At 42.5% G+C, this 26,341-nt stretch overlaps 1 protein-coding gene and 1 long non-coding RNA gene across 3 annotated transcripts; one reads left to right on the top strand and one right to left on the bottom strand.

Annotated features, from left to right (window-relative positions):
- Positions 1-1,898: 1,898 nt before the first annotated feature.
- On the bottom strand, positions 1,899-11,398 carry LOC126636438 (uncharacterized). 2 transcript variants are annotated; one of them, XR_007627991.1, is made up of 3 exons: positions 11,237-11,398; positions 6,239-6,368; positions 1,899-2,363 (listed from the first exon to the last, which is right to left on the bottom strand). It is a non-coding gene; the product is annotated as an uncharacterized LOC126636438 (long non-coding RNA). The 2 variants fall into 2 exon arrangements; XR_007627992.1 differs by lacking the exon at positions 11,237-11,398 and adding an exon at positions 8,041-8,153.
- On the top strand, positions 7,372-25,822 carry LOC126636435 (guanylate cyclase soluble subunit beta-2-like). Its single transcript, XM_050308615.1, has 16 exons — positions 7,372-7,660; positions 8,286-8,359; positions 9,299-9,393; positions 9,574-9,734; positions 10,136-10,235; positions 11,417-11,637; positions 11,720-11,825; positions 13,302-13,405; positions 14,693-14,909; positions 16,482-16,802; positions 17,527-17,675; positions 19,917-20,063; positions 20,350-20,504; positions 21,988-22,202; positions 22,281-22,403; positions 23,136-25,822. Exons 1-16 carry the CDS (start codon positions 7,658-7,660, stop codon positions 23,285-23,287), a joined length of 2,343 nt encoding a protein of 780 aa, XP_050164572.1. The 5' UTR covers positions 7,372-7,657; the 3' UTR covers positions 23,288-25,822.
- Positions 25,823-26,341: the final 519 nt, after the last annotated feature.

Below are 26,341 nucleotides of genomic sequence, written 5' to 3'. Positions count from 1 at the left end.
GGACAAAGTGCTCCAGCAGCAGTGGGATCCTGCATGCTTTGGAATGGTTCCACCCACACAAACAAATTGCAGGGTGCTTGCTGGCCACACAGATAAAATGCAGGGTGCTGCTGAATCCCTGTTATTCCATGCAGCCAGAGGTAGCATTGCATTTCCGAGCTGTAGCTCCTATTTCAGTGCAGCTCCCGTTTTACATGGTCATGTACACATCATCCCACTTCACTAATTCCACAGCCAGGTCCTACCCTAAGTCTTATTTCCCTTGCCCTGCTCCATGAAAGACCAGGATTGGGATTTCCCTGCTTTCAGCAGTGAATGCATCACTGATCATCCTGATCATCTTGACCAGGAAAAAAGAGGAGCAAAGCTGGCATTCACACAGCACTAAGGTGTTAGCTGTACTTGCAAACCATTTTTTAAAAAGCCAATGACATCCAGATTTGGGAAGCTTTCTGCTACGTCCATCACGAGGACAATGCCACTTTCTCAGTGTGTGACAAACCTACACTGGAGCATGGGACACACACTGATTAACTGGTTCTGATCCTACTGGTGGCCTAGAGATGAACTCAAGCAATTTATCCTACTTCTTGGACAGCTTTTCCACTCTTTGTCAAGTTTGTTGTAGCTACAACTAAACTGCTTCATCCATCTGGGGCAGAACTAGCTCAAGCAGACTAGACAGGGGTGCAGATACACATTCCTATTCTAAACAAAATAACCTTTCAGCAAATAATTCATCTTAAAATAAGAGAGATTTATTCTCTAGCCTTACTCAAAGACTCTATATAAAACCAGTTTTAATGAAACCAAGAGGTTCAAGTCAAAAAGGGAAAACAGTGGTTTTGGCAAAAGAAATTATCAGAGGAAAAAATCAATCTCAAGGGAAACCAATATCAAATAGATGTAGCTCCACAACTAACATTAAAAACCTCAAAATCTCAATTTCAGTACATCTAGTATTTATATCAGTGCAAAGCCAAGCACAAATCGAAAACCAGAATAAAGACTGCTACTGTCCCTGAATTAATCCATAAGAGCTAATAGATAGGTAGATAGCCACAGCTGAGGTCAGAAAGGTGCAGAGCATTTTCAGTAGCTAGCCTGATTTACAGAAAGGTATTTTTTCTTCCTGAGGATTAGTATAATCAGCCACAAAGAAGTCAGACCAACAATTTAAACTGTGTGGTGAATCTTTTTAAACATCTAATGCTGGCTGTTTTGGCTATATTGTTTTGAGCTGGGAGGAGGAGGAGGGGATGGGAAGGACCTTCCTGAATTACAACATAATTTCACTCTATAGAAATACACAGTGAAATCAGAATACACAATAAATATCAGAAAGTGCATCCTCAGGTTTACTTGGTAGTGTAGAGCTTGGCTCTTCTCTCTGCACGTCATCTCAACACACTGGGCCTTTCACGTTTGTTCGTCGTTGACTGGATGAAAGGGGGTGGTTTAAGGCTGAAAGGAAAATTATGGAGATTTTGGGGATTCGCCAGGTGACAGCCACTCCCCCAACACACAGTGCAGCTGCCCTCCAAGTGCAAGTGTCTGGCTAGTCAGGTGCTGGTTAGATCATCAGCAACACCTCCAGTTTCGAAAGGAGAGATCAAAAGGGAGATTGCAGTTGTAGGCAGAGACACAGGAAATACAGGGCTACCTCCAACTACCTCTTCCTACTTGCTATCAGCTGATCTGTATCTGAGTTTCTTATTCCAGCAGCTCACTCTACACCACAGGCAGGAGGGTCACTTGAAATTGCCAGTTAAACCCTTACCCCTTGTACAATCCATTACAAAAAATAAAGCTGCTGTGTCAAAAAGCACCTATCACGTTCCTCACTCCTGATCACAGCACTTCTCCCTGTGCAGGAGGAATAGAAACCTTCATCCCACTGTGCCTCTAAAGATCAACAGGCACACACTGTGCACAGAAGCAAGCACAGTATCGGGCCTTCACTAGAATCGAAATTTCTTCCTTAGAACTCTCATTCTTCTAACTCATCAGCCATCCTGCCTTAAACATTTATAAACTCCTGGTTAATAGCTCTTCTATTTGACAGATAAGAGTTTCCCTGGAGTTCCTTAGCTGCCTCTCTCAGCTGTTTGGACCTCTCTTGCATTACCATCACAGATTTCCACCTAAATTTTCCAGCTGAGTTTACTACTCCATATTTAGGATTCGCTACTTACTTTCAAATGTTACTTCTCTTGCTTAAGCAAGGGGATTTTTTTTTTTTGTATACTTCCTCCTCTTCCCAAAGTGCATCACAGTCAAAGCTCTGGTCCAGTTCTTCTTGGGGATCATGGGAGCTGTAGCCCTCCGAAAACTCAGACCTAGAGCTGTAGAACGGTTAGTCCCTAATGACAAAAAAGGATATTAGACTTCACCTTTGCACAGAATGGATCCTCGTATTTTTCAGTCAAAGTTATTACACGGGATGTAGCTCACAGATTCAGCTGAAACGAGGAAAGCCAGAGTAAACAGGTATTTGCTAATAATGGTGTGTGAAATCTAAGCATGCTGTATAATTAGTACTACTCCAAAACATTTACTGGGAGGAACAAAAGCAACAAGGAAGTTGAATGTTACATCTGAAGCACCGAGAGAGCATCAGGGGTGGGTGGTTTGGTGGGAAAGGGTAGCCAAGAAGAAAGCTCATTGGAAGACAGAGCTGTTTGACTGGAACGAGGCTGGATGTGATGCAGGATGGGACATAAAGTAAAGTAAACCCAACAACATATTAAATAAGATTTGCAATTTAACAGTTACAGATCTTAACACCTGCAGCCACAGGAAACCTGGGTCCACCTCTCAAGCACAAACCCCCAGATACTTAATATGAAGTGATGGAGAATAGCTGGATTATCATTTCCAAAACTAAAGGAGCAACATCTCGCAATATAAAAGCCAAATAAAGCTAGAGCCAGCATTTACCGTTTACGTCGACATTATCAGGGATGTGCTGCTAAATTGCTTTGGGTTCTTGAACTGGGCCCTTGGAGTTAATTTTGAGTTACACAGCAGATGGTAGGTGGCATGAATATTATGGGAAAGGCCCTCTTTAAAGCACGGGGGAGGGACACTACTGGGATGGGATGGAAGTACACCACAGACCCTCAGCTACAACCTCGTTTAACAGCACGGCCTATGCTATTTCTTCATTTGACACAAACAACACTTTAACATTTGCAGTTACTTTTCCAAAGGAACAAGGTGCCAGAAAGTGACCAAACAGCTCCATATGCTAATGTGTTTGAGCTACATGGCTCAGAATACAATAGAGATGCCATAGCACAGCACCAAAGATTGATGAGCCTTGGCTTTTACCCATTTTTGCATTATTCTTGACTGCATGCTTGCAGTCTCCTGGATAACTGTGCTGTCTGTGAGCTGCAACAGAAAAGAGCCTGGCCCAGGCAGTTGAGACAAATGATTCTTTGTAGCTCATTCCAATGATGTTAAAGCTGGAACAAATTTCATTAAGTAGCAATCAGAGGGGGAAAATACAAGTAATGAGCAATTTTCTGTGTAGAAAGCAAAGATATTGGATTTTAGCTCTTGAAAATAAGTAGCAATACAAGAGGCAAGCTGAAGAAAATACCCAGAGGAACATGCACCAAGACTTGAACCAGAAAGTTACAGGCAAATGTACCCCAGGGCCAGTTTCTCCTTTGCATGAGACATATTTTCATGGCTACAGCCCTGACTCCCCCAGCTCGGGCAAGGGAAGCGTCAGGGTGGATCACACACAGGGAGAGCAGAGCTCCATGGCAGCACACGTGGAAAGCCAGGGGAGAGGGAACGATGCCAAAGATTATCCAGCTCTCAGAGCAAATCCTTCATTTTCTTCAGTTCCATCCCCAGCAGTGTGCTGTGAATAGGTTTTGGGTCTGAGCTGGCAACTTTTCCTGTCAGTTTGGCAAAACCAATTTAAATATTATTGGCCTGACCTCCCATCTCCAGCTCAGCTTAACAGATAAACAGAGGAGTTGGGGTTTTGAAAGCTTTCTTGAGGGTAAAGCCTGTACTAGTACAGTTTCACTGTTGTTGAGTTAGTCTACATTAATGTTATTTAAATTTTGCCCAGGGTCTTATAGTAAGAATTCAAATATAACTCTTGGGGGTTTTAAATGTGTATTTTGAAAATTGGAGCCATCCAAACTATGCAGGGCAGAACATCTCCTGTGTTTATTTTTATTCCTAATCTAGACTCTGCATCAGCTGTCTTCGTGGCTTGGTAGTGTGAAGTACTGGAAGCCTACCAATAAATATATATACATATATATATATATATAAACTTCATTTTTGGTTCCCATCGGTAGAAGGACAGATTCTTTTTCCCTTTGAGTCTCTAAAGAAAGTCGCTGTGCAGGCTAATTCAAGACAAATGTGAACACATGATATCTGAACAACGGATGTAAGGCTCTGTTTGAAGGCAGTATGCTGAAAAGGCCTGCGTCCTCAGGGGTCTTCTGCAGGAGAGAGCGCTGGCAACCACTTGGAGAAAGGATTCTGTTACTGCTGTGGTATTTTGGGCTCCAGACTGCAATGTTTAGAATGTGCTCTGCTCAGACGGTTGTGGGAGCAGCCCCTCCACCACGGCAGCTAACACATGGCTTTGTGCTGCTGGTGATGATCACACGACAGGGAGAAACAGAAGAGGAGGGAGGATGGCCTTGCATACACAGACCATGACGGTCTGTGACTGCATTCTCCAAGGCTGTAACCAGAAGCTATAAATTGCTGTATTGCATATTTTCACTTCTCATCTAACTGAAAAAGCAGTGTATACAGTTTTGCAGATGGCCCATTTATTTTGCTGAACTACCCAGAGCTCAAGGATGCTGTTTAGAACTAACTGGATACAAGCACAACAAAAGGCCAGGGGAAATGGGATCTTGATATAATTAATTGTCAGGTATGGCTGAGTATCTTTTTTGCAAGGCCACAGCACTACCTTTTCGAATTAATGAATCTTTTGCCACAAATGCAGAAAAAATGTAAGGCACACTTGCTCCCAAACTGCCAGGAAGTTTGCAGAATTTTACAGCAGCACAGTCCTTGGCCTGCTGTTTGGATTTCCATCTTCAGCACTGGATGCTGAGTGGGTTATGGGAGGAAGGATAGGCCATGTGCAGGTGAAGCCCATGGAGGACTCTTCAGCCATGCTACATCTGAAAGTATCATGAATCTCTCACAGGAGGAGAGGGACCAGGGTAATTCCAGCATGCGGTTCTCTCTGAAGCTATCCCCATCCACCCTGTATGTCTTGGAAAGCAAGAAACCCTCTGAAACTAAAGCCATCTGCTCCAGCCTCTCCTTTCCATACCCAAATGTACCTGCTCTGCTGCAGCAGGTGTCACTTTGTGTCAATGCCAGATGACTCCAACAAGGTCCAGTATAGTCTGGGAGATCTGAATGCACTGCACCAAGGGAGAGCACGAACACCATCACCAGAGCACAGCAACAGACTGGAAAGGGGAGTATTGTTGTCTTCCTTTTACACAGAGTGGGCTGAGATACAGAAACATGTTGGGTTTTCTATCTCTGGTTAAAGACTGGTAATTATACACAGAGATAGCTGCTGATCTCAAAATTCTAGGAAGTATTCCATTATGCCAAAGAATAAAGAGTTTTTTAAAGAGCCACACCAGAAGTGTATTACGATTTTTTTTCTCTCTTTCTTTCTGTTCTTCTACTAGGAAGACTTCTGTTATCCACCTAGAGATGACAGAGGTAGCCAAGGGCACGTGAAGGACCACGGACTATGAAGAGTGAGCAGCCTAATGATGCACACAAACAATCCTTGCTCAAAGATTCTTTATCCAAATTTCTCTCATAATGACAGACCAGAAAAGACAATAGGATCAATTCACTAACCAAAGAAGGGCAAAACCAATAATAAATTCAATTCCAGTATGAATTACCTTGTGCAATATAGATACAGCTTACATGTACTAATGTAAATTTTGGTTAGCTTGTCTGAATTGCACCTCCAAACCTTTTTGATAGCTGCTAATCTTTGTTATTAAAATCACTGGATTCCTTATTTAGGTGTCATGCATACAATAAGAAAAAGAAAAGTACAAGAAAAATGCTAAAGTACCAGAAGATAGTAACTTTCTTACTGTAATTGCAAATCCCTCCAGTGACTCAGATTTTATAAACTTGAAAATTACTTTTATTTATGTATAGTAGAAATTAATTTGTAGATTGAAGGCAATAAGCATACCCACAGGGTTCTTAGATGATGTGGTGTTTATTCCCCTTAGGTACTGCCAGCTGAGTGAGCGATGGGGACAGGGCTGCGGGTCTGGGACCACCTCTTGCTCTGCGGCAGGTGTGGGTGCTCCTTAGAACCCCTGTAGGGATAGAAAACCAGGAGACAGGTCATCTGTTGTGCTGGCCAGTGCTCGCTCCAACAGGTGTATGTTTAAATAAATATTTGATATTGTCCAGGAAATAGAGAGGGATTTGTGTGTATGTTTCTGTGCTAAACTAGTCCTCTACACACAGCTGTGGGAATGCAGCAGGACACAGACTTTTGTTAGTTCTCTTCCTCTGGGCCTGGCTGCAAGCAGGCTTTGGCTAAAGAGACAGCTTTTGAGAAGAGACCTGGTTTATTATCAGTGAGGTCACAGGAATCACCACACCTAGAGATAAACCCTCCCTGCCAGACGGGCACAGAGCCCTCCCTGGCTCAGTACACAGTCCCCTGTAGCGTCCCACAGCCCCTGCACCAAACAGCAGACGAGGTGAGTGACACTGGGCTTCCACCACCCACAGGGCTGCCTGTGCCAGTCTGGCTGACAGAGGACAGAAGCTCATCTTTATCAAGGGGAGAGGGTTTTCCCCCAAACAGTTCTTCACTCTGCCTTCTCAGGACCCACTCTCAAAAGTGACCTACAAATAATTCTTCCAAAAATAAACCCAGGACATGAGGTAACTCTACCAAGCACTAAACCCCATGAATTCACTGCACCTAACACCAATCACTGTGTTCCTGTTAACATCCCTGCTGCTGTCCTTTCCTCTTGGACAGGCTGGGCAGCTGCAGTCACAGCCTGGATGATGGTAGTCACACGCAGGGAGCTTCACCTCCTGCTCCTTGTCAGGCCTACAGTAGCAACGCAAGGCTCAGTTGAATGGAAGATGCTGCTTCTTCCTACAAACCTCCTGTCCTTGGGCAACGGTGCCTACTGCCTCCCCCATGGCTGCTCCTGCTCTGCTAGAGCAGTCCTAAGAAACCTCCTCTGTTCCCATCACTCTCCCAGCTCCTTGCCCCAGGGGGGGTCTCAGGAGGCTGGGACCAGGTGATCCAGCCGGGTCTGACTCGCACCACATCCTGGCAGGGCGCGCTGCATCCTCCAGCAGCGGGAACCGGGATGGGGGAACAGCCGTGACCCGCCGCCGTGCCGGCAATGCCACGGCACCGGGGGTGCTTGCCGGCAGCGCTCGGAATTCCTGACGCACCGGCGGCTGCGGGAACCGCGCGTTTTCTGCGCGAAAACAGCCTGACCCCCGGCACGGCACCAACCGGGTGTCACCGCCCCGGCGAGCGCGGCGGGGCCGCGCCTGGCCCGGCCACCCCCCCGGGCCGGCAGCGGCGGCGAGGAGGGAGCGGCGGCGGAGGAGCCGCGGCGGAGAAAGGATGGTGAGCGGGGCCGGGGGGCGAGCCGGGGCGGACAGACAGCGCCTGCCGGGGACAGACAGACAGACAGACAGGCAGGCAGGCAGGCCGCTCCTGCCGCGGACAGACAGCCAGACGGACAGCCTCTGTCCATCGCTGCCGCGGGCAGGGTGCTGCTGACCCGCGGACTTTGGGGGATTCGGAGCGCATCACGCTTGGGCTGGCGCTGCGCTGACAGGGCTACCCGGCGATATTTCAGCATTTCCCCGCCATCTCCAGCGCGGGGTCTGTCGCTGCTAACGCAGAGCAGCAGCCACGGCACAGCCAGCTCGCCCGCGGGTGCGTGGCTGCTGTGCTCCCCCCGCCCCACCCGGGCTGCATCCACGGCACAGCCCATCACTGACCTGCGGGAGCCCCCCGCATCCTTCTCCGCAAAACAGGAGGGACTGTTGGCTCCGTTTTGATGAATGCTTGTGAAATGCTGAGGTAAAAGGCTGTGCTGTTTACTGAAAGATATAATGGCTGTCAAACATCATCACTTTATCTTTTGCAATATAAAATTAGCGGTGGAATCTGGAATGGGTGGCACGTTGGGGAAGCATTTGAAAAATCAGTATGTATTTTCCGTTTCATGTGTTTGTGTTTACAGTATGGATTTATAAACACATGCCTGAAGTCTTTGGTGGTTGAAAAGTATGGTGAAGAAACATGGGAAAAATTAAGGTAATGTGTTCCCAATAATTGTAGTTCACTGAAAGAAAATGCTCAGGAATTCAGCACCAGGGGATTATAATTTCTCATTGGTAAATGGCAGCTGATGTATATCTCAAGTAATTATTAGAAGTAACTAGCAGGACAAAAGCAAGAGTTTCTTGCCTTGTACACTTCATACTCTGATACTAATTTGTCCCAATTAATTTGTCATATCAGATAATTAAAGATGACATTTAGTCTTATAGACAATTGTGCAATAGACTCGCTGGCTCACTGTGACAATATTGAGAAGTAATTACCCTTAAAAGATGTCATCCTTGATATAAAGCTAGTTTAATTCCAGTACTTTCAGAAACACAGCGAAATCACAGAATCACGGATCATGTTTTTCCAATCCCCCTGCCATGGACAGGGAAGCATCCACTAGACCAGGTTTCTCAAAGCCCATCCAACCTGGCCATCTCTTGTTGTGTCCTTATTTTATGAACTAGATGGTATTTTCCAAGATATAAAGATACATAAATGATACTTAGATACATACACATATTAATCTTTGAAACCAATATAAAAAAAACCCAAAACAACAACCAGCCACTTTGTGGAGCCCCTAGAGCTTGATATTGTGGCCATACTGAACAGAAGACAAACTAAGACTCTGCTTGCTTTAGTACCCCGCACTATGATGCCTGAATCCTACACCATAATGTAAAATAGCAGGAATTGAGGGGTGCACACCACCATTCAGCCATGTTAGAGCAATTTAATTAATTTAAAGCAACTTAATTTTAATCCTACATCATTATGGGAAGCAGTGTGTTTCAATATAACGCTTGAAGGAGATTAAGGAGTGTTCACAGTAAACAGTGCTTAACAAATGCCAGTTAGATCACCCAAGCATGTTGTATTTACAGCACGGCTCAGACAGGAATATTGTCTTCTCTGTTGTAGACTGCAGGCTGGAGTCCAGGATTCTTTCTTGACTTTTGAGGTTTACAAAGATGAGATCACAATGCAGCTTGTCGACAAAGCCTGCAAAGTACTAGGTATGTGTCACCACGCTGCAAAAACAGACTGTCCTGGGTCAGGCCTGACACTGCAGCCCAGGTTTAGCCTCCTGCGCCCTTTGGAATGCCCTCCCTATGTTGCAAACATTCTGCCTTCGCTCTTAGTCCACCTGACAGCATTTTCCAAGCCTTTCTTACTAGGTGTCTTTATTTTGCCAGGTGTTCCTGCTGACTTGGTTCTGAGAGAGTTTGGGAAGTATTTCTTTGAATTCTGTAAGCGCTCAGGCTATGACCACATGCTGAGGACACTGGGTGGAAATCTCTATGAGTTCATAGAGAACCTGGATGCATTGCACAGCTACCTGTCCCTTTCTTACCAGGCAAGTCCAAGTAGTAATTGCTGAGCAGGAATGGGTGGACTCTACCAGAGTTCATAGCACAGGGAACAGCATCCCATCAATGTGAATGAATAATGAAAAAACACACTACAACGTGTTCTCCTATGTTCTGAAACAGAGTACTCCAACATGTTAGGGTAATTTTTTAAAATGTTTGGTTTTTTGAGTAGTCCTCAACATTAGGCATTATTTAGGACATTGGCTCTAATGCATAGCAGCTTTTCCTTCACAGGTGAGAATATTTATTTTCTGTTTTTCATCTTATTCATATTATTAAGACATGAATACTTTTGTACAAGTGGAATGCATCAGTTTCTTAATCATACATTCTTTATCAGAAAGAGATGCTGAGGTTTTGTTTTTGTTTGGTTTTTTTTCCTCAGGAAATGAATGCACCATCTTTTAGAGTAGAAAAGAATGAAGATGGGTCAATGCATTTACACTACTATTCAGACAGAAGAGGTCTGTGCCATATTGTACCAGGTAACCAGACAAAATTCAGTGTATGGGTGTGTATATATATATATATATATATATATACCCGTATATATGTATATTTGTTTATATATATATAAAATGCAATATATATACACAGTAATCATTTATTTGCAGATACACCTAGCTCAGATTTCAGTCTTTTTTCAGATGAGGACAGGCCATGGAATTGGTGTGGCTAGAGTTTAGTCTCCAGATGCCTGAACTCAGTATTTCCCTACTGCCTGATCACTCCTAGCCCCCAGTAGCTTCCACCAAAACTTATGACATGACAGCCCAGGCCATAAGTGTCCATTCCTGCTACAGAATTCCCTTCTTGGAAGAAAAATTAAAGTTCATGGTGTGTATTGATTCTCACTGTTTATTAGTTCTCAGTGACTCATGGTCCTTAAATTACAGCGAAGAAATTACAGAAATTACCATTGATTTGAAGGCATTCATCCACCCTGTAGGATGTGCAATCTGTACAACTACTACTGAACCCTGCTCAAAACTCAATCTTCTACCAGTATTAAAGGAATCTCCACAGCTGTCCTTGTGCAAGGGTTAAACAGCCATAGGTCTGTAAGAGATTATGGTATTCCTTTCTTTCACAGATGATACTGAATTTAAAAGTTTATTGAAACTTCCCCCTTTGTCAAAACTTGTTTCATACTGAAAGCACAGAACTATTTGGAATTTTGAACAGAGCTTTTGATGTCATTGTCCAGTATTTTGCCTAATACCTAGAGAGAAATGAGAGAACTGATTGTACGTCTGCGTGAAAGACATTTCCTTCCTTTCAAAAATAAAATATTCTGCAATGACTGAAATAGATTGCATAGCAGAATCTCTCCAGACTCCCTGCACTTTTTTGGGTTAGTGGGAATTCATATTATTGCTCCATGACTACTTGAACACATTCTTCAGATATCCTGCTGAGCTGCTTCTAGTGAAAATAAGCATTTGTCCTCAGACAAGGCAAAAGATACAGTAACTTTAAAGCTTACCTCCTATGTGCATATTCTCATCATGGCAGTGGTCGTAAGAACGACAGACATTGCTTTCTTCTTCCAGAGTCCTTTGGAAAAGTGATTTCTGAAACAGTGAAATTCCACCATGGACCCTCTAAAAGGGAAAATGAACAGGGTTTGTTCTTGGCTATACCTTGTCGTTTGTTTCCCCTTCAGGAATCATTGGTGCAGCAGCCCTGGATTTTTTTAACATTGAGATTTCAATGAAAATAGTCAATCAAACTGAAGAAGAAGAGAGAACTGGGAAAAAAGAACATATTGTTTTTCTTGTCACTCAAAACCCTGTGTTTCCATGCAAGGAAAGAAAAGAGTTTTCGTCCTCATCTCAATGTCTTGTTGACTCTGAAAAACAAAGTGAGAGCCAACTGAATAAAGAGGTATTTTAATGTTTGTTATCAGTATATTGTTAAAATATATTTAAAATAAAAATTGAATTTCCCTTCTCATTTATTTCAACAGGACCTTGAAAAAGCCAAGAATACAACTGGAGACAGAGAAAACTCTGTTTGTCCTGTTAGGAAAAGTCACTGGAAAACGTTAAGAGGAATAATCGCATTAGGAAGAGGTGAGAAATCGTTCAGAGGGAGCTTGTCATCATTTCTGAGTCTCTTCAGTAAGAAAGTCAGTAAGCCTTCCTATCCCCACCCACCCACCCACTTTGAAATTACCATTTATATTTCCTCTGTGAATTTTCAAAATGTTTCTGGCTAAGTTTCTTTCTGTTAGACATTGATAATCAAAGGAAAATTGAAGATAATAAGCATGCTTAGTAATGACAGATAGTTAAATGGAGTATGACTGTCACTCTTGTCTCTTAAACAGGGCTTTCATCTAAAAAGTATTCTTCTATAAAGTGTCATTGTGTGGTGCATTTGATTCTTCCTTTTCGTGTCACTTGACTTAAAGATGATGAATTTAAAAACACGTTTTTAACGTGGTAGATGCCACTCCTTTCCAAAGTTCTCAACTGTAGTAAATTCTGAAAGGCAAATTATCATCCTCCACTACCAAAAGTCTACTGCTAATCCAGGAGTGAAAAACTGAACCTGATATCATCTGGTGCAGTGTCACATGCATTACTAGGGCAGATATATTGAGTAAGAAATTAATATATATTTAAAATAAAATTTTAGAATAGCATTATTACTAAAAAAAAAAAAATCATTTAGCTATAAATGTGAGAGTTATCAAGAGGTTGACTTTGACAAATGAAAAACTCACATCGACTTTCCCTGAAGCAGTAAGACGTCTAAAACCTGGGTTCTAAATTTGTAATATTTTGCACCAGTCTCCTGAATGACTTGAGAATTATTTTCAGCAGAGTTTACTAGAGTAGCTGTCATAGCCACCTTCTGGAGGAAAGAGAACACTTGAAATAATCATCCTTTTGATTATTGTGAGTTACTGGAGAATCCAAGTTTATACTGTGAAGCTCAAAGGTTTTGTTGCTTCATTCAAAAGATGAACCCATTGTATTCCTTTTGCAAAAGTATCTGCTAGTATGCACAACCTGCTCTGTAGATTTGTGACCATTTTGAAAAAAAATCTTAGGCTAAGTAAAATAGAAATCAAACAGTGATTTGGTCTCTGTGCTGTGGACTCGAGCTCATTGTGTAGGAGACTAAATCCCAGATCATGCTGGTTTTTTTCCTCTGTGTTTCTTAGTAGCTAGCAAAGTCTACTAAGTTCACTTCCATGCACGATTTTGTGAGATACGGCTGTGTTATACTGCTATGGCATCTGCAAACTCACAGAGCAGCAACATCTACAGTTGTTCATCTATTCTTATTTTTTCCACATAATTTCGTGCATCTAGCGCTCTGTGCTTTTTGTGTGATTAAGTGCTAAACTCTCGGCCAACTCAGATTAGTTGCTAATCAGCTGTGGATTGAACTGCAGAGCATTTAGCACAGATGTGTGCACATTTCTGGGCCCACATGCTGTTTGCTTTGTCTTCACTCATTATGATATAGGGTCCTGTGAGTGCTAAAAAGTAATGCAGTGCAGCCTTGTTAAAAAATACACATTTATCTTGCCACAGGTAAGCTCCTGAGAGGATTTGATCCCGTTTATCCCAAGAGCCTCTGGATTGACACAAAAACATTTTGCAATGGACTTCCTTTCCATATGGTTTTCGACAAAGAGGTAGGACAAGCATGTGGTAAAGGCCTTCAGTTTGCATAAACCAAATAGTAATTTCCCTGTTTTGACTGTCCTGCAGTGCAGTGCTCTGTGTGCTCTGTGTGCAGGGTACACTCATCTGTAGGATTTGCAGAATCCTATCAATACAGAGATGTGCAATAAGCATAACAACTGGATCTGGATCATTTCAAATAGGAATCTCCTTTGACTTTACTGAGTTTACCACGCCTGAAACAGCTACAGACATGCCAACAAGGTTTATTGCAGCAGCCTGTCTGTCACCAAATACCGAGCAGAACTTTCTGGGGTTTGTGGCCACCTTTCTGCCCCAGGACACAGCAGAGACACATCCCATCCTTTAAAGTGGTTTTGTGCTTATAGCTAGTCCCCCTCTCCTCCCAGTTACTAATCTATCTCAGGGCCTTGAGCACTTTACTGGCACCTGAGGCTCCTGTACTTCCTGGGTCTACTCTTACCTACATCTGCTGAGAAAACCCAGCTACCTCCTAAGTCGAGCAACCTCATCTAGAACCCCAAAATCTCTTTACCTTCTGAGGGAGGACTGAATCTCTTCTTCTGTGCATGCATACTCTGCAGCCCTTGGCAGGGCTTCCCTGTGGCAGGTTTCCAACTTGCCTGGGTTCCCAGCAAGCTATAGTTCCTCTTGCTCTCAACTCTGGGGAGGGAATATTATCTTCAGACAGAAGCAAAGAGGTGATGATAGGACAGCAGAAGAAAGCAGAAAACAGGCACTCAGGGAACATGCTTTGGCATCATGCTGATAGAGATTCCAGAGCACATAATCTGCTTCCTGCCACTGCCCACATTAGACAAAATTCAGACTCTTAAACCTTTCAAGATGTCCGGTCTGCATAATTTAATAAAATTACTAGTGTGCACAGAGGGAAAGTCCTACACCTATTATTGGTAGCTAGGCCAGAGCTTCAATAACTGCTGACAAGCTGTGCAGGACATTTCTGCAGAAATTAAGAGCTCATGTATGGTCAGCAGGCCAGAAGACAATAACTAAACCTTTACACACCAATGGCTAAGAGAAAGCAGCCATTAGAAGATTAATATTTGCCAAGGTATTTTGGTGTCTTGCCATAAAGGATACTCATTCAGAGCTTTGTAGCAATGCACTAACAAGGTAGAAACTTTGCTCAGAAACAGGCCATGTGCTATAGCAAGGCTAAGTGTGTGCACATGTACAAACAGTGATCAGCTGTGGCTTGGCCTGAACCCAACAAGACATGAATTATAACACATGGTCCATATTTTCTTTTTAAGCTCAGAGTGAAGCAAGCTGGGGTGAGCATTCAAAAGATTGTACCTGGCCTCCAGACCATGGGCATCTCCTTGGACCAGTACTTCAGGATCGTTCACCCAGAAGTACCCTTCACCATCTCCAGCATTCAGAAATTCATCAACAGCCAATTTGTTTTCCAAACTAGAAGAGAGATGATGCCAGAGTCGTGGAAACAACGGCCAATGCTGGAGCTGAGAGGTGCTTTGCTGTTGTCAGTAGCATAAGTGTTCATATGAAATCAGGAATTATGCTGAGTTGAACTGATGTCTTTCTGTGTACTCCTGACCTCACATAAGTCCTATAAATAGCCTTTGGGCAGTGAGGAGATTAGATGATTCTGTTTAGAGAAACAGTAGATGCTTGTAGACAAATTCTGCTATTACCTCTCCACATTTTGAAGGCTTTTGGTCAGAAACAACAACTCTGGTCCCAGTTGAAAGGCTTAGAAATATGGTGTTTCTCTAATGCTGCAAAACCCACATGTGAATACATGATTAGTTCTTAATTTATGCCTTTGAGGGGAGTTATTTGCTACTGGCTGGGTTTCAGATGTGGATAAAAATAGATTAGTTAGCTGTGCTTTTATTTTTTGTAGCCACATTTTCAGATTCCGATTCCTGTCTTCACACACACCCCCAATGTCATGTAAGAGTTTAGCAGTTAAAATTATCTTAGCAAAAAAGATAATGTATTTGCTTTATTTTTGCTTAGAGGACTGAGTATGGAATGATCCTCTGCTTTGTGTAATTAACTGTAATGACATTTGGTTTAAGTGTTCTGTGACCTCAATTTTGCTTCTCTGAACTATGTAATATGTCCTATTTTTTTCTTATCTCCTTTCACCTTTACATAATGAGTGTCAAATCTGGTATTCCTGAGAGTCAAAAAAAAGAGTTTAGGGAGATCTTGAAAAAAGTGATGCTACCAAAACAAGGAATTTTAACTGGACACAATTGTACTTTCTCTTATGCTGCAGGGGGTTAATTCACATGGTATCTCTGGTGTTTCAATCCTCTTAGTTTTCAAGCTGTTCATCCAGTTGCCCTGGGGATGAGATGAGAGAGAAAGAAAGATACAGGAATTCCTAGATTGCTGTTCAGAAACCAATGATACTTATGAAGCAAGTAAAGAATAATAATAATAAAAATATTTCAAAATTAAAATCATAACCAAATCTCAACAAAAAAACCTCCTACAAAACCTCAATCCCTTACCAAAAATCCCTTCTACCTTTCAAGCGTTTTTGTAACTGCTTATTTAGGTTATGATAGTGACTGAAAGCTCCAGCTTCCAGGAAAGAAAGTGCCACTGACTTAACTGGGGCACAAACTACCCACTGTGAGATTAAATTTCAAATGTTTCCCTCAGTCACTGCGAGTCTCAGTTCCCCTGTGCACGCTCCTGACTGGCTTCAGCAACAGCTTAAGAACTAGGAGGAGAGGAGAGCAGAGCAGAGGGAGAGGAGAAATGTGAGCACTGGGATTCCCCATGAAGAGGAGGGACCTGGAGCATGCTTGGACTCTGCCTAGCAGTTGCAGCGAGGGAGTGACGGCTTCCTGGGTCCTGACATTTTGTTACTTGCATAGCATAGCTCTCCTCTGAACAAGCCCACCTCTAATTCCAGGAAACAAGTTCCTGTGATGATCCAGACCCTACAAAACCCCACTGTCCTTAGAACTCATCCCCTAAAGTCAACACCAGTGGCGCTGAGCGTCACGGTGACGGTCCCCGCTGCTGAAAGCTCTTACCACTTTGGCTTGTCCCAAACAGGGCAGATGATGTGGATGGAGCCCCTGCAGTGCATGCTCTACCTCTGCTCGCCTCTGCTTCGCACGCTGCACGAGCTGGAGGAGCGGCAGATGCACATTGCAGACATTGCCCCTCATGACGTGACCAGGGATTTGATTCTCCTCAACCAGCAGCGACTGGCGGAGATGGAGCTCTCTAACCAGCTGGAGAGGAAGAAGGAGGAACTGCGCATACTGTCCAAGCACCTGGAGGAAGAGAAGAAGAAGACTGAAGCTCTGCTCTATGCCATGCTTCCCCAGCACGTGGCCAACCAGCTGAAAGAGGGGAAGCGAGTCGAGGCAGGTGAATGAACAGGATGCATTTGTGGTGTATAATTCACGGACCAGGAGAGGGTGATAGAGATACTGGCACAGCCCCTCCACCACTGCTGTGGAGCACATTTCTCTACTCGGTGACAGTCATGGGTAGAAGGAGGACCACGGGTCCTTAATCTGGCTGATAATGAAAAAAATAGACTATTCTTTCAAAGAAAGCTTTGGAAACTACTTGCCAAAATTTTTCCTTAGGGGTTGGAAGGTGGTAGCAGCTGCCCATTCAGTGAACAAAATTCAGCGTTTCACCATTAATCCGAGATTTTGGTTTTAACGTGGTTATACAGGAAATGAGGGCTCAGAAATGAACAGAATAAAGAAATTGGTCTTTCCTAGAAAATTCTCTAAGTTTCTCTATGCTATCTATAAACACAGAATCATAATGATTCCCATTTTTATTAAGGATAGCAAGAATATCCTTAAATTCCCTTTAGCAAGCACATACAGGGAGTTAAAGTGCTAAGCATATCCTGTATGTGATATATTCAGATGCCTGGATTGTTTAGGGTGTGTAATGATTCTTATATTTGATACAGTCTTATATCAACATTTCTCCATCTCAGAACACTTGTATGAGCATTACAACTGACAGGACACGTGTCTTAAAAGAATGACCTTTGCAAACAAGTCTCTCAAACAGTTATTGTGATTGTCCAGCCATTACAAGTACTTACCACTGGTCTTTCTGCTCACAGGAGAGTTCCAGGAGTGCACTATATTGTTCAGTGATGTTGTGACCTTTACCAACATCTGTGCCCAATGCGAGCCTATTCAGATCGTCCTCATGTTGAACTCCATGTACCTGCGGTTTGACAGACTGACCACGGTGCATGACGTGTACAAGGTATGTACTGACCGATAAAGGCTGTAGAAATAGTCTGGGAGAAAAATTTGTTGTTGTTTTGGTGTGGGTTTTTTTTGTTTTTGTTTGTTTGTTTGTTTTTAAATGCAATTAAATCCTTTTCACCCCGGCATGATTTTTTATAAAGCATAAAAATACTGCCTATTTGTAGTGGCCACACAAACTAAAAAACAGGTAGAATTGTGATTACTTACGTTTAAAATTTTTGGACAGGAATGTAACGCCTGTCGCGGTCTAAAGTCTCTTTCCACAACACTAACACCAGAATGGCTGTTCTTTCATACACCTCTCTCCCACCTTTCTCAAATGCCTATCCAACATGACAGGATATCCTGGTTTATGGACTAATTTGAATAATTTTCCTAGTTCCTTTATTCCAGCCTGCTGTAATAGGTCACTATGTCATTAGTGTCTCCTTTAGTGGAGACATACAACATCATAAACAATATCCAGATAATACCCAGACCTTTTTTTTTCTTATTCCATGGAGAACTTCAGCAGTGGTATCCATCTCCTGCTGACCCCAGAGAGCACCAGCTAGATCTACACTATAATGTACCTGTGGTCTCCAAACCATGCTGGAAGGATCAGAGCCCTGGCTGACCTAAACTGTCAGTGTTATTAACATCTCCAGAATTACCCAGATTTGATGAGCTGAAGGGCAGGTCTGAAGTTTCTGTCTGTCCCAAGCACATTAAACATTTAGGAAGGCAGAAATAGTGAAGGGTGAAATACAAATCTAATTAATTCCTTGTTCAGGCAAGGCACGCAGTTCATTCCACCAAAAATTGTGCTGGGAAATCAGAGACATTTCTGCCTTGGCAAGGAAATTGTATTCAATAATTGAAGTATCCAGGATATGGCCCACAGATTTTAGGATAAATTAGCATCATATTCTGTCTAAATCATCCATCATGAGTAAATGATCTGTCACTATAATAATCTCCTTTTGATGCCTGTATATAACTCCTATTAATATTGAAGGAGGTTACTAGGGTACAGAGGGGGAAGATGAGATTACTATTGCAGGGAATTGAGAAATGGAATAGTGAAATTGATTAAAGAAACTTGGCCCAAGCTTATAAACATCTGAAGTTATGAATAAATCTTTTAAAATTAAAGCTCCTACTACAGCTGAAAAATAATGAGGGTGTCTATTTGCATTAGTAGCTTTTTACAGTTGTTTTTAATTTGTTACAGAAAATTACTGTGGGTTTGGCTATCTTATAGAAGGCATGGACAAGAACACATGCTTTGAGACTGATGTAATGGACAGTTTTTAGTCATTAGGTTAATGAACAAACCCAAATATTAAGCTGTGTTTCCACTGTCCTATTGGTGTTCATTTTTAAGAAATCCAGTTAATCTAATCTAAAACTTGTCTTGTTTACTGATGGTAAATGTGACAGGGAAGCCTTGTAAGAGTGGTTTAAAAAATTTCCTTACCATGTAAGAGTCTTCTGGAGTGAATTTCAAACATTTGAGAACTCTCTGTTTCAAACAGGCCTGTCCTATTCCCAGCAAAAATTCTGGTACAGGGGTAAAATCCAGAGTGTTTCTCAGGTCCTTTATCATGCACTTCAAGGAGACTGGATGCCTGAAGGAGGACGAACCCTTCAACATTTGTCTTGCAGGCTGCAGCTGTTGCTGGAAAACAGCTGGTTGTAAGGAAGGATGCTTCCAAACTGCTTAGCTCACGTTGCATTCTCTGACATCCTGGAGTTTGGAGGTTCCTTAAGTTCATGTGAACCCCTTAATCACCAGTGAATAGTCTGCCTTGCTTTATTGCGACTTTAAAAAAATAAACCTATCTTAAAGAAGAAATGCACTTTCAGCACCAGCTGTGAATTAGAGCTAATTGATACATTAATCTGTCAGATAACCTCCTGGCTCAGGAGTCTGCGCCTGGGGATAGCCCTTTGCCTATAGGTCTGCCCTGGGTAAGAGGAAGGCAAACAGTCTGACACTTGCACAGCAACCCTTCCTCCTTAGGGTCTCTCTCACTGATGTCTAAAGTGGGTCAAGTAAGCAGGGACACAATGCAATGAAATTTTTAGTGTGGAGGAGGAGAGGATTTCTGTCGCAAGGAAACTCCACTGCGCTAAAGCTTTTCGGCGATTGAAACAACTTTTAGGAGAAGGGGGGAGTTGGTGCAGCCCCCAGCAGCAAAACACAAACCTGAGCAAGATGTACACACTCACATGTTGTCCCTCTCAATTAAAGGTGGAGACAATTGGAGATGCCTATATGGTGGTAGGTGGGGTCCCTGTGCCTGTTCCCACTCACGCTGAGCGAGTCGCTAATTTTGCCTTGGGGATGATAATCGCAGCTAAAGGAGTGCAGAACCCAGTTTCTGGGAATCCTATCCAAGTAAGTCATTAATGCAATGATGCATGTGTGTCTGTCTGCTTTTTGGGTTGGGTTTCTGGTTAATGTATTGCAGCAGGACCTCAAAGAGCTGCTTCTGACTCCTCTATGACTTTGAGTGAGGCCCACATGGGTGCATTTTCCATGAGGGGCCTCTCCGTGTGGAAATTTGATTTCTTACCGGTGTCCAGTGTTGTGTTGAGGTGAACTTTTAGGTGGCTGAATAGCGTTAAGAAAGATGCTAAACAACAAGTGACATTTTTGGGGGGTGTTTTATGTCTCTGTAAAGATTCGAGTTGGGATCCATACAGGTCCTGTCCTGGCTGGAGTTGTTGGAGAAAAGATGCCTCGTTACTGCTTGTTTGGAGACACAGTGAATATAGCTTCCCGGATGGAGAGCCACGGTGTCCCCAGTAAAATACACCTGAGCTCCAGTGCCTACCAGTGAGTAACCGTGATGGCAACTTTACCTCTTAAAACCAGTGCTAAAAACCACTGCCTTGACAGCTGCAGTGTAGATGGTGCTGCCCTAGTCACTGATTTAAGCAGGTTACATAGGAAAATCACTGCTTCTAAAGAGTTTTATTTGTTCTGATTGTTCCAATTGTACTTATATATGGAGGCAGAGATTTGAGAGTCTCCATCCTAGAGAGCAAAATATTAAAAAAAAAAAATTGTGATAGCTTATTTACAAGTCCTGATAAAGTGATGTAGATGCTAGAAAGACAGTCAGAACATTTAGAACATTTAATAATAAAAGCTTTAAAACCTCTCTAATTGAGCACAGTAATTTGTAGCAAAACAGTTTTATTTACACTTACTAAGCATTAATTGCATAAACAACTATCCTCTTTATGCTGTAATTTGCTTTCCTGAAACTCATATTAGTAAAAATTAAATTTTCAAGAATATTATGCACGTGTAAAATCTGTATGCAAGAGGTGGAAGCAAGGACAAACTGCAAAGGAAGGGGTACAACAACACTGTCTGGGCACACAGAATGATATTGGGAAAGCGAGAGCTCAGCTAGCATTGAAATGGGCAAGGAAAGTTCAAAGGCAGGCAGGGGATCTTCTGCTGTGTTAGCAGAGAAGTGTAAATGAAATGTGGACCTGTGGTGGCAGGTGATTTAGAGACAGTGCCCTGAAGAAAGGCTGAGTTACTCAAGGCCTTTCTTGCCTCAGCAGTCACTGATGAGGTCTGCAAAGTCCCTGCACCAAGAGTCAGGGTTCGAGGAGTAGTGAAGTACCAGTATTGAAAGAGGATCAGATCAGGGGTCTTTTGAGAAGTCTCAGTCTATGGAAATGTATGGGAGCAGCTGGGATATGAGGTACTGAGAGAGCTGGGTGATGGCACTGCAGTGCTGCTGACTACCACCTGTGGAAGGTCAACACTATCAGCACTGTGGCAGCTGAAGAAAGATGTTACAGCTCTGTGGAAAAAAGGCAAGGAGGACAGGGTGTGAAACTGTAGCTGATCAGCCTCATGTCAGTTCCAGTCCTCTTGGAATCCGTTTTTGGACACGTGGAGAAGGCAATTGGGAATAGCAAGTCTGTATATAAAATAAAGAAGAAAATCGTGCTTGATGGACCTGATTGCCTTCTCTGATGAAATGACTGGAGATAATTCTGTCTAGCTGATATTGGCTGCCTCAGGTCTTAATTTCTATATACTGGTCAATAAGAACACTCCACCACTCTGAAGTATTTGGCTATGAGATCCATTGATTTTTGATCAGGTTATATATGTTAAATTAAAAAAAGCACAGCAGGTCTGAATAAACTGTTGAAATAAACCCTTTGTTGTTCACAGATCAAGACTGTTTTTACCAAACTGTTGTGATTTCATTACTTAGCTCTTTTAAAATATCAGTGTCATTTTTGCTAATCTTGACTTTTCGTGTGTCATTTTGTTTCTGATACTACAGGTGCCTAAAACACAAGAATTTCGAGATTACTGAGAGAGGAGAAATAGAAGTAAAAGGCAAAGGGAAAATGCACACATACTTCCTCATCAGAAATAAAAATGCAACTGAGAATGAGATTATGGGAAGGCCAATGAAAGACTCAGACTCTAGCCATGAATCTGTTCAGTCTTTTCAAGAAGGCAGGACTGAAACAATACCAAGTTCTCATCAGCCAGGTAGAATCAACTTTTCTTCCTTGAACAAACAAATGTTAATACAACCCAATTAAATGTCCTTTTCTGCTCTTCTTTCAGTTACTCAGACTCAGCCACAGAAGGAGCAGACCCCAACTATTGCAATGAAGTATGTTGATGGCCCCACAGATGCCCAAAACAACCTCCAAAGAAGAAATCAAAGGAAAATTGCAGATTTAACAGGTAGTTATTCAGTTACCATTTCACAGAGACAACAGAACCAGGAAGCAACTGAGGCTTAATCTTGCAGGTTCTTTATATTCCTTTTCTGAATAACCATTGTTGTAACTCAAGCCAGAAATTCATGCCAACATACACACGTTGGTGAAACTAACCCTTCTGCACACTGTTTAGGGTCAAACAAATTTCCCCTTTGGAGCAATCCCAGGTGTTAATTGTGCACTAGGGAGAAAGAAGCTGACAGTGCTGTAAAACCCCAGAGCCCTTCTGGCAGTGCAGATAGAACAGATAAATGTTAGACAGCTCTTCCCATGGACGGACCCAATTGTTCACGTACACATCTTTTCCTAGAAAACACAGAGTTATGGCGAAGCTGATCGAGTCAAGCCTGAGAAAGAGTGTCCTCAGGCCTGTCTCCTGCAGGAATCACAAGGATTTATTGCCATGCTCATGTTCTGTGACCACAGTTTATTCTCCTTTGAAGTAGCTGATATTGAGAGATAACAGATTTGATGCCATAGCAGCCTAATCTAATGCAGCAAGTCCTGTAGTTCTATTTATGTGTTTTGTGGATTTTATACAGACTAAACATGTTGTCACTAATCACTAGAAAATATTTTACTCCTTTCCCTCCCACCTGCTTAGACGTGGCAGTTAATCTAGCATATGATGTGCTGACAAACAGAAACCTTTATGGTCATTAAAAACTCACACTGCAGGAGTGTTTCCTTTCAGGCAAAACTTGTGATTCCAAAAGCGATGGGAGTCTCCATGGCAACCAGCATGCAGATGATGGTCCTCGTCCTCTAAACCAGGGAAGAGTCAAACCTGCTTCTGAAGAGCCACAGAACAGAAATGTTCGCTCTAATTTTTGCACTTTGCTCTAAGTTTCTTGGTTTTATGTTAAACAGAGAGATTTTATTATGATTTTGTGCGTTTTGCTGTTGTGGGACTGTTTTTTTTATATCCAGCACCACGTGATTTTGTAAAAAAAAAAAAAAAAAAAAAAAAGGATAAAAAGAACATTTCATCACAGTTTTCAGTAAAAATAAAATAGTGGAGGTTATTTTTTTTAAAAAATCTACACGTGCTGTATAATACTCCCACTGGAGAAGGAAACCCTTGCAAGATGCTTTGAAGATGTATTTTTCAGCTTCTGCCATGTCTTTGAACATCCCTGTGTAAAAATCACTTTTTGGTATCTGATGCAGCAGTCGAGAAAGAGGTGACTCATCCAGCTAGAAATATTCCTACTCAAACGAGCACTTGCCATAAAAGAAACATTCCCTGAAGTGACCATCTGTCTTGACTTCAGCACAGCCAACAACTTCCCCATGGAAGGTTAGCAGAGTTTGATCTAAATTTTAACTGTGATAACAGCTTAATCTCTTAACAGGCCTTTTGCTGGGCAAAGGAATTATGCAGTTGAAGTGCAGAATAGATCTAATACAACCCGGTTTTTCGCATCCTGAAAAGAAAATAACTTGTACTTGATAGCACCCAACAGTAAAAAAAGCCTCTGTGACCTTTGAACCAGCCATCTATGTGTGGGTGGGGGCAGAAGGACGTGTAAATGGTGGAGTTACATAGCATCAAATTTGTCACAACACTGGAGGACTGCTCAAGGCCTATGGACTATTTGAGACCGTCAAATGAGTTCCCAGTTCATTGCTCATTTTGTCACCCCAACTAAACAAAAATAAAGTTCCAAGACTGCAGAGGCAGCCTGTCAGTGCTGGAATTAATGTTGCTAACATCATTGAGAACAACAGCATTAAAGATCAACATCACTTACCTGGTGTCAGAGGCCGCTCAGCTGAATAACTTCCATGCTGATATATTCTTAGATTATGCCTGATCAGAAACAGCAGAGAAAAATTGGAGTTCATCTGTCAGGGATTTCAGACACAGGAGCAAAAATACAATGGATATAAAGATTGTGGACAATTCAGTGCATCATAAATTGTGCTCTCACTCCTATAAATGGAGCTTGGACCTGGGTGGGTGACTTTGATGGGAGATGCAGCCTGCACACTGATTTATTACCTTTGGGCATGGATTCATTGTCTAAGGGTGCCAGTGTGAGACCAGTTTGAACTTTGAGCAAGAACTCACTGGAGAAGCGATGATGTTACTCCGCTGTAACAGTCTGGAGCATCGCATTTCCACCTTTGTGTCCGTGGAAAAAGCCAGGCTCTTTAAAAGCCAGACAGAGAGGTAAGACTGATGAAAAGCATCTCTTCCTCTTTATAGTACAACAAGATGAAATTTCACCTGGTTAGATTTTTTTTTTTTTCCCGAATTCCCCTGAGACAGTAGCTCCCTAGTCTGCTCTACAGCTCTGTCTACATGAAGAGACCAGTAGAGAGGATGTGTAGAGTGAACCCATCAGTGCTGTTGTCCACACTACAAGTATTTCAGGGGGTTTACTAGTGTGGTCCCGTGGACTGAATACCTGTTAGCTGTTGGAGCACCTTATAAGCACATCCTCTGACTTAGTTTCATCCAGAAGAGATCCATTTGTGTGCTCTGAGACCACTCCACAATGTGAAACAAAGTCAGGTAAGAGGGTTTGACCAGGAAATTCACTCAGGAGTGTAGTCCTGACTCTGCTGAAATGCTGTTGTAGGCACACCCTCTAACAGGAGCACTTTCCACTTTACAGCACAAATATAAAGCCACTTTAGTCCCAAGCACAAGTGTGACACAGGAGTTTACACCTCTCAGTGGCCAGTGCTAGTCCAGGAGGGAACCTCCTGCTGTCTCAGCTGCTCTTGCAGTCCCACTCCTGCATGGCTGAATAGCACTGACCACCTCTCTGGAAAAAAGGAATTTCTGGTCGGAAATTGTCCAACAAGCCTGGCCATCAGTGAGTAGGGTTTAGTGTATATTCTGGGGTTTAATACAGATATGTTACAGAGTAGTTTTAGGTAGAAGCTCAGAGCTCTTCTGAACTTGTATGGATCCTCCTGGGAAGAAGAAAGAAAAGGACCATGGTGTAATTGCTGCCAGCATCTCTCTGTCTTTCAACACTTGCTTTGCTTATACCTGCCCATTTTGCACTGAACCATCTCTGGGTGTTTAATATTGGAATGTTTTAACTGCCATTGAGTGCTCCATGGTAAGTTACTTCATGCTGTACTGTGGTAAAAATGATGTGCTAAGTGATTTCTTTGTGGCCTCTGCTACAATCTGGTTCTCCTGGAGATACAGAGCTAGGTCAGATCTGCACAACTGCTTCTAAAAATTATTGTGCCTGTGTATCATCATGTGTTCCTAAACCTGTGGGCACTGCTAAAGATTGCAAAAATATAAGTAAAAAATAAATCTTTCCGTTAATATACTGACCGCTATTTGTCAATGACTACTTTGATTCCTGTCCCTCTTTTCCCTTCCACCTTTTCTGTTCTTTTTTTTCCTTGAAGTATACAAAAGTTTAGGACCATTACACCTCTAAGAAATGCCCAGTGAGTCTAATTTCTTGACCATACCCACGAAGTTATATCTGTTTGTGCAACATCGGCACCCCACTACAACTGACACTGTCACATGATTACTGATATGTATTCTTAGTGTCAGTCACCCATCTGCAGTGAACTGACACAAAAAGGGTGGGAGAATTCCCAGAACTGTTCCATGGAAGCTGAGGCTTAGAAAAAGTAAAAGCTAAAACTTCTGAAAGTTGCCAAAAACATGTGGATTCTAAAATCCCATTAAATCTGGTGTTCAAACACTACTTGTCAAAAGCTTGGGTACCTTAAAGGTGCAGGGGCCAGATTTTCAAAGACTTTTTGTTACTTTGCTGAGTGAAATCAACTGCTTAACTGAACACATATGCAGTGTCTAGTTCCTGACAATGATGTTTTCTTTAAAACATTTAGAAGGCACTGGCCTGTAATGCCTTCTAAAATGGGCTGTTCAGTAAACTTTCCAAACTGGAA

This window comes from Myiozetetes cayanensis, unplaced genomic scaffold, assembly GCF_022539395.1.
Source record: "Myiozetetes cayanensis isolate MyiCay16 unplaced genomic scaffold, myiCay2020 scf13, whole genome shotgun sequence".
Classification (NCBI taxonomy): Eukaryota; Metazoa; Chordata; class Aves; order Passeriformes; family Tyrannidae; genus Myiozetetes; species Myiozetetes cayanensis.
This window is presented reverse-complemented; position numbering and strand designations above follow the sequence as displayed.

Coding starts and splice junctions, on each gene's coding strand:
- LOC126636435 (XM_050308615.1), top strand. Junction 9,735..10,135: donor ACCTGTCCCTTTCTTACCAG/GCAAGTCCAAGT, acceptor TTTTTTCCTCAG/GAAATGAATGCACCATCTTT. Junction 10,236..11,416: donor TCTGTGCCATATTGTACCAG/GTAACCAGACAA, acceptor TTTCCCCTTCAG/GAATCATTGGTGCAGCAGCC.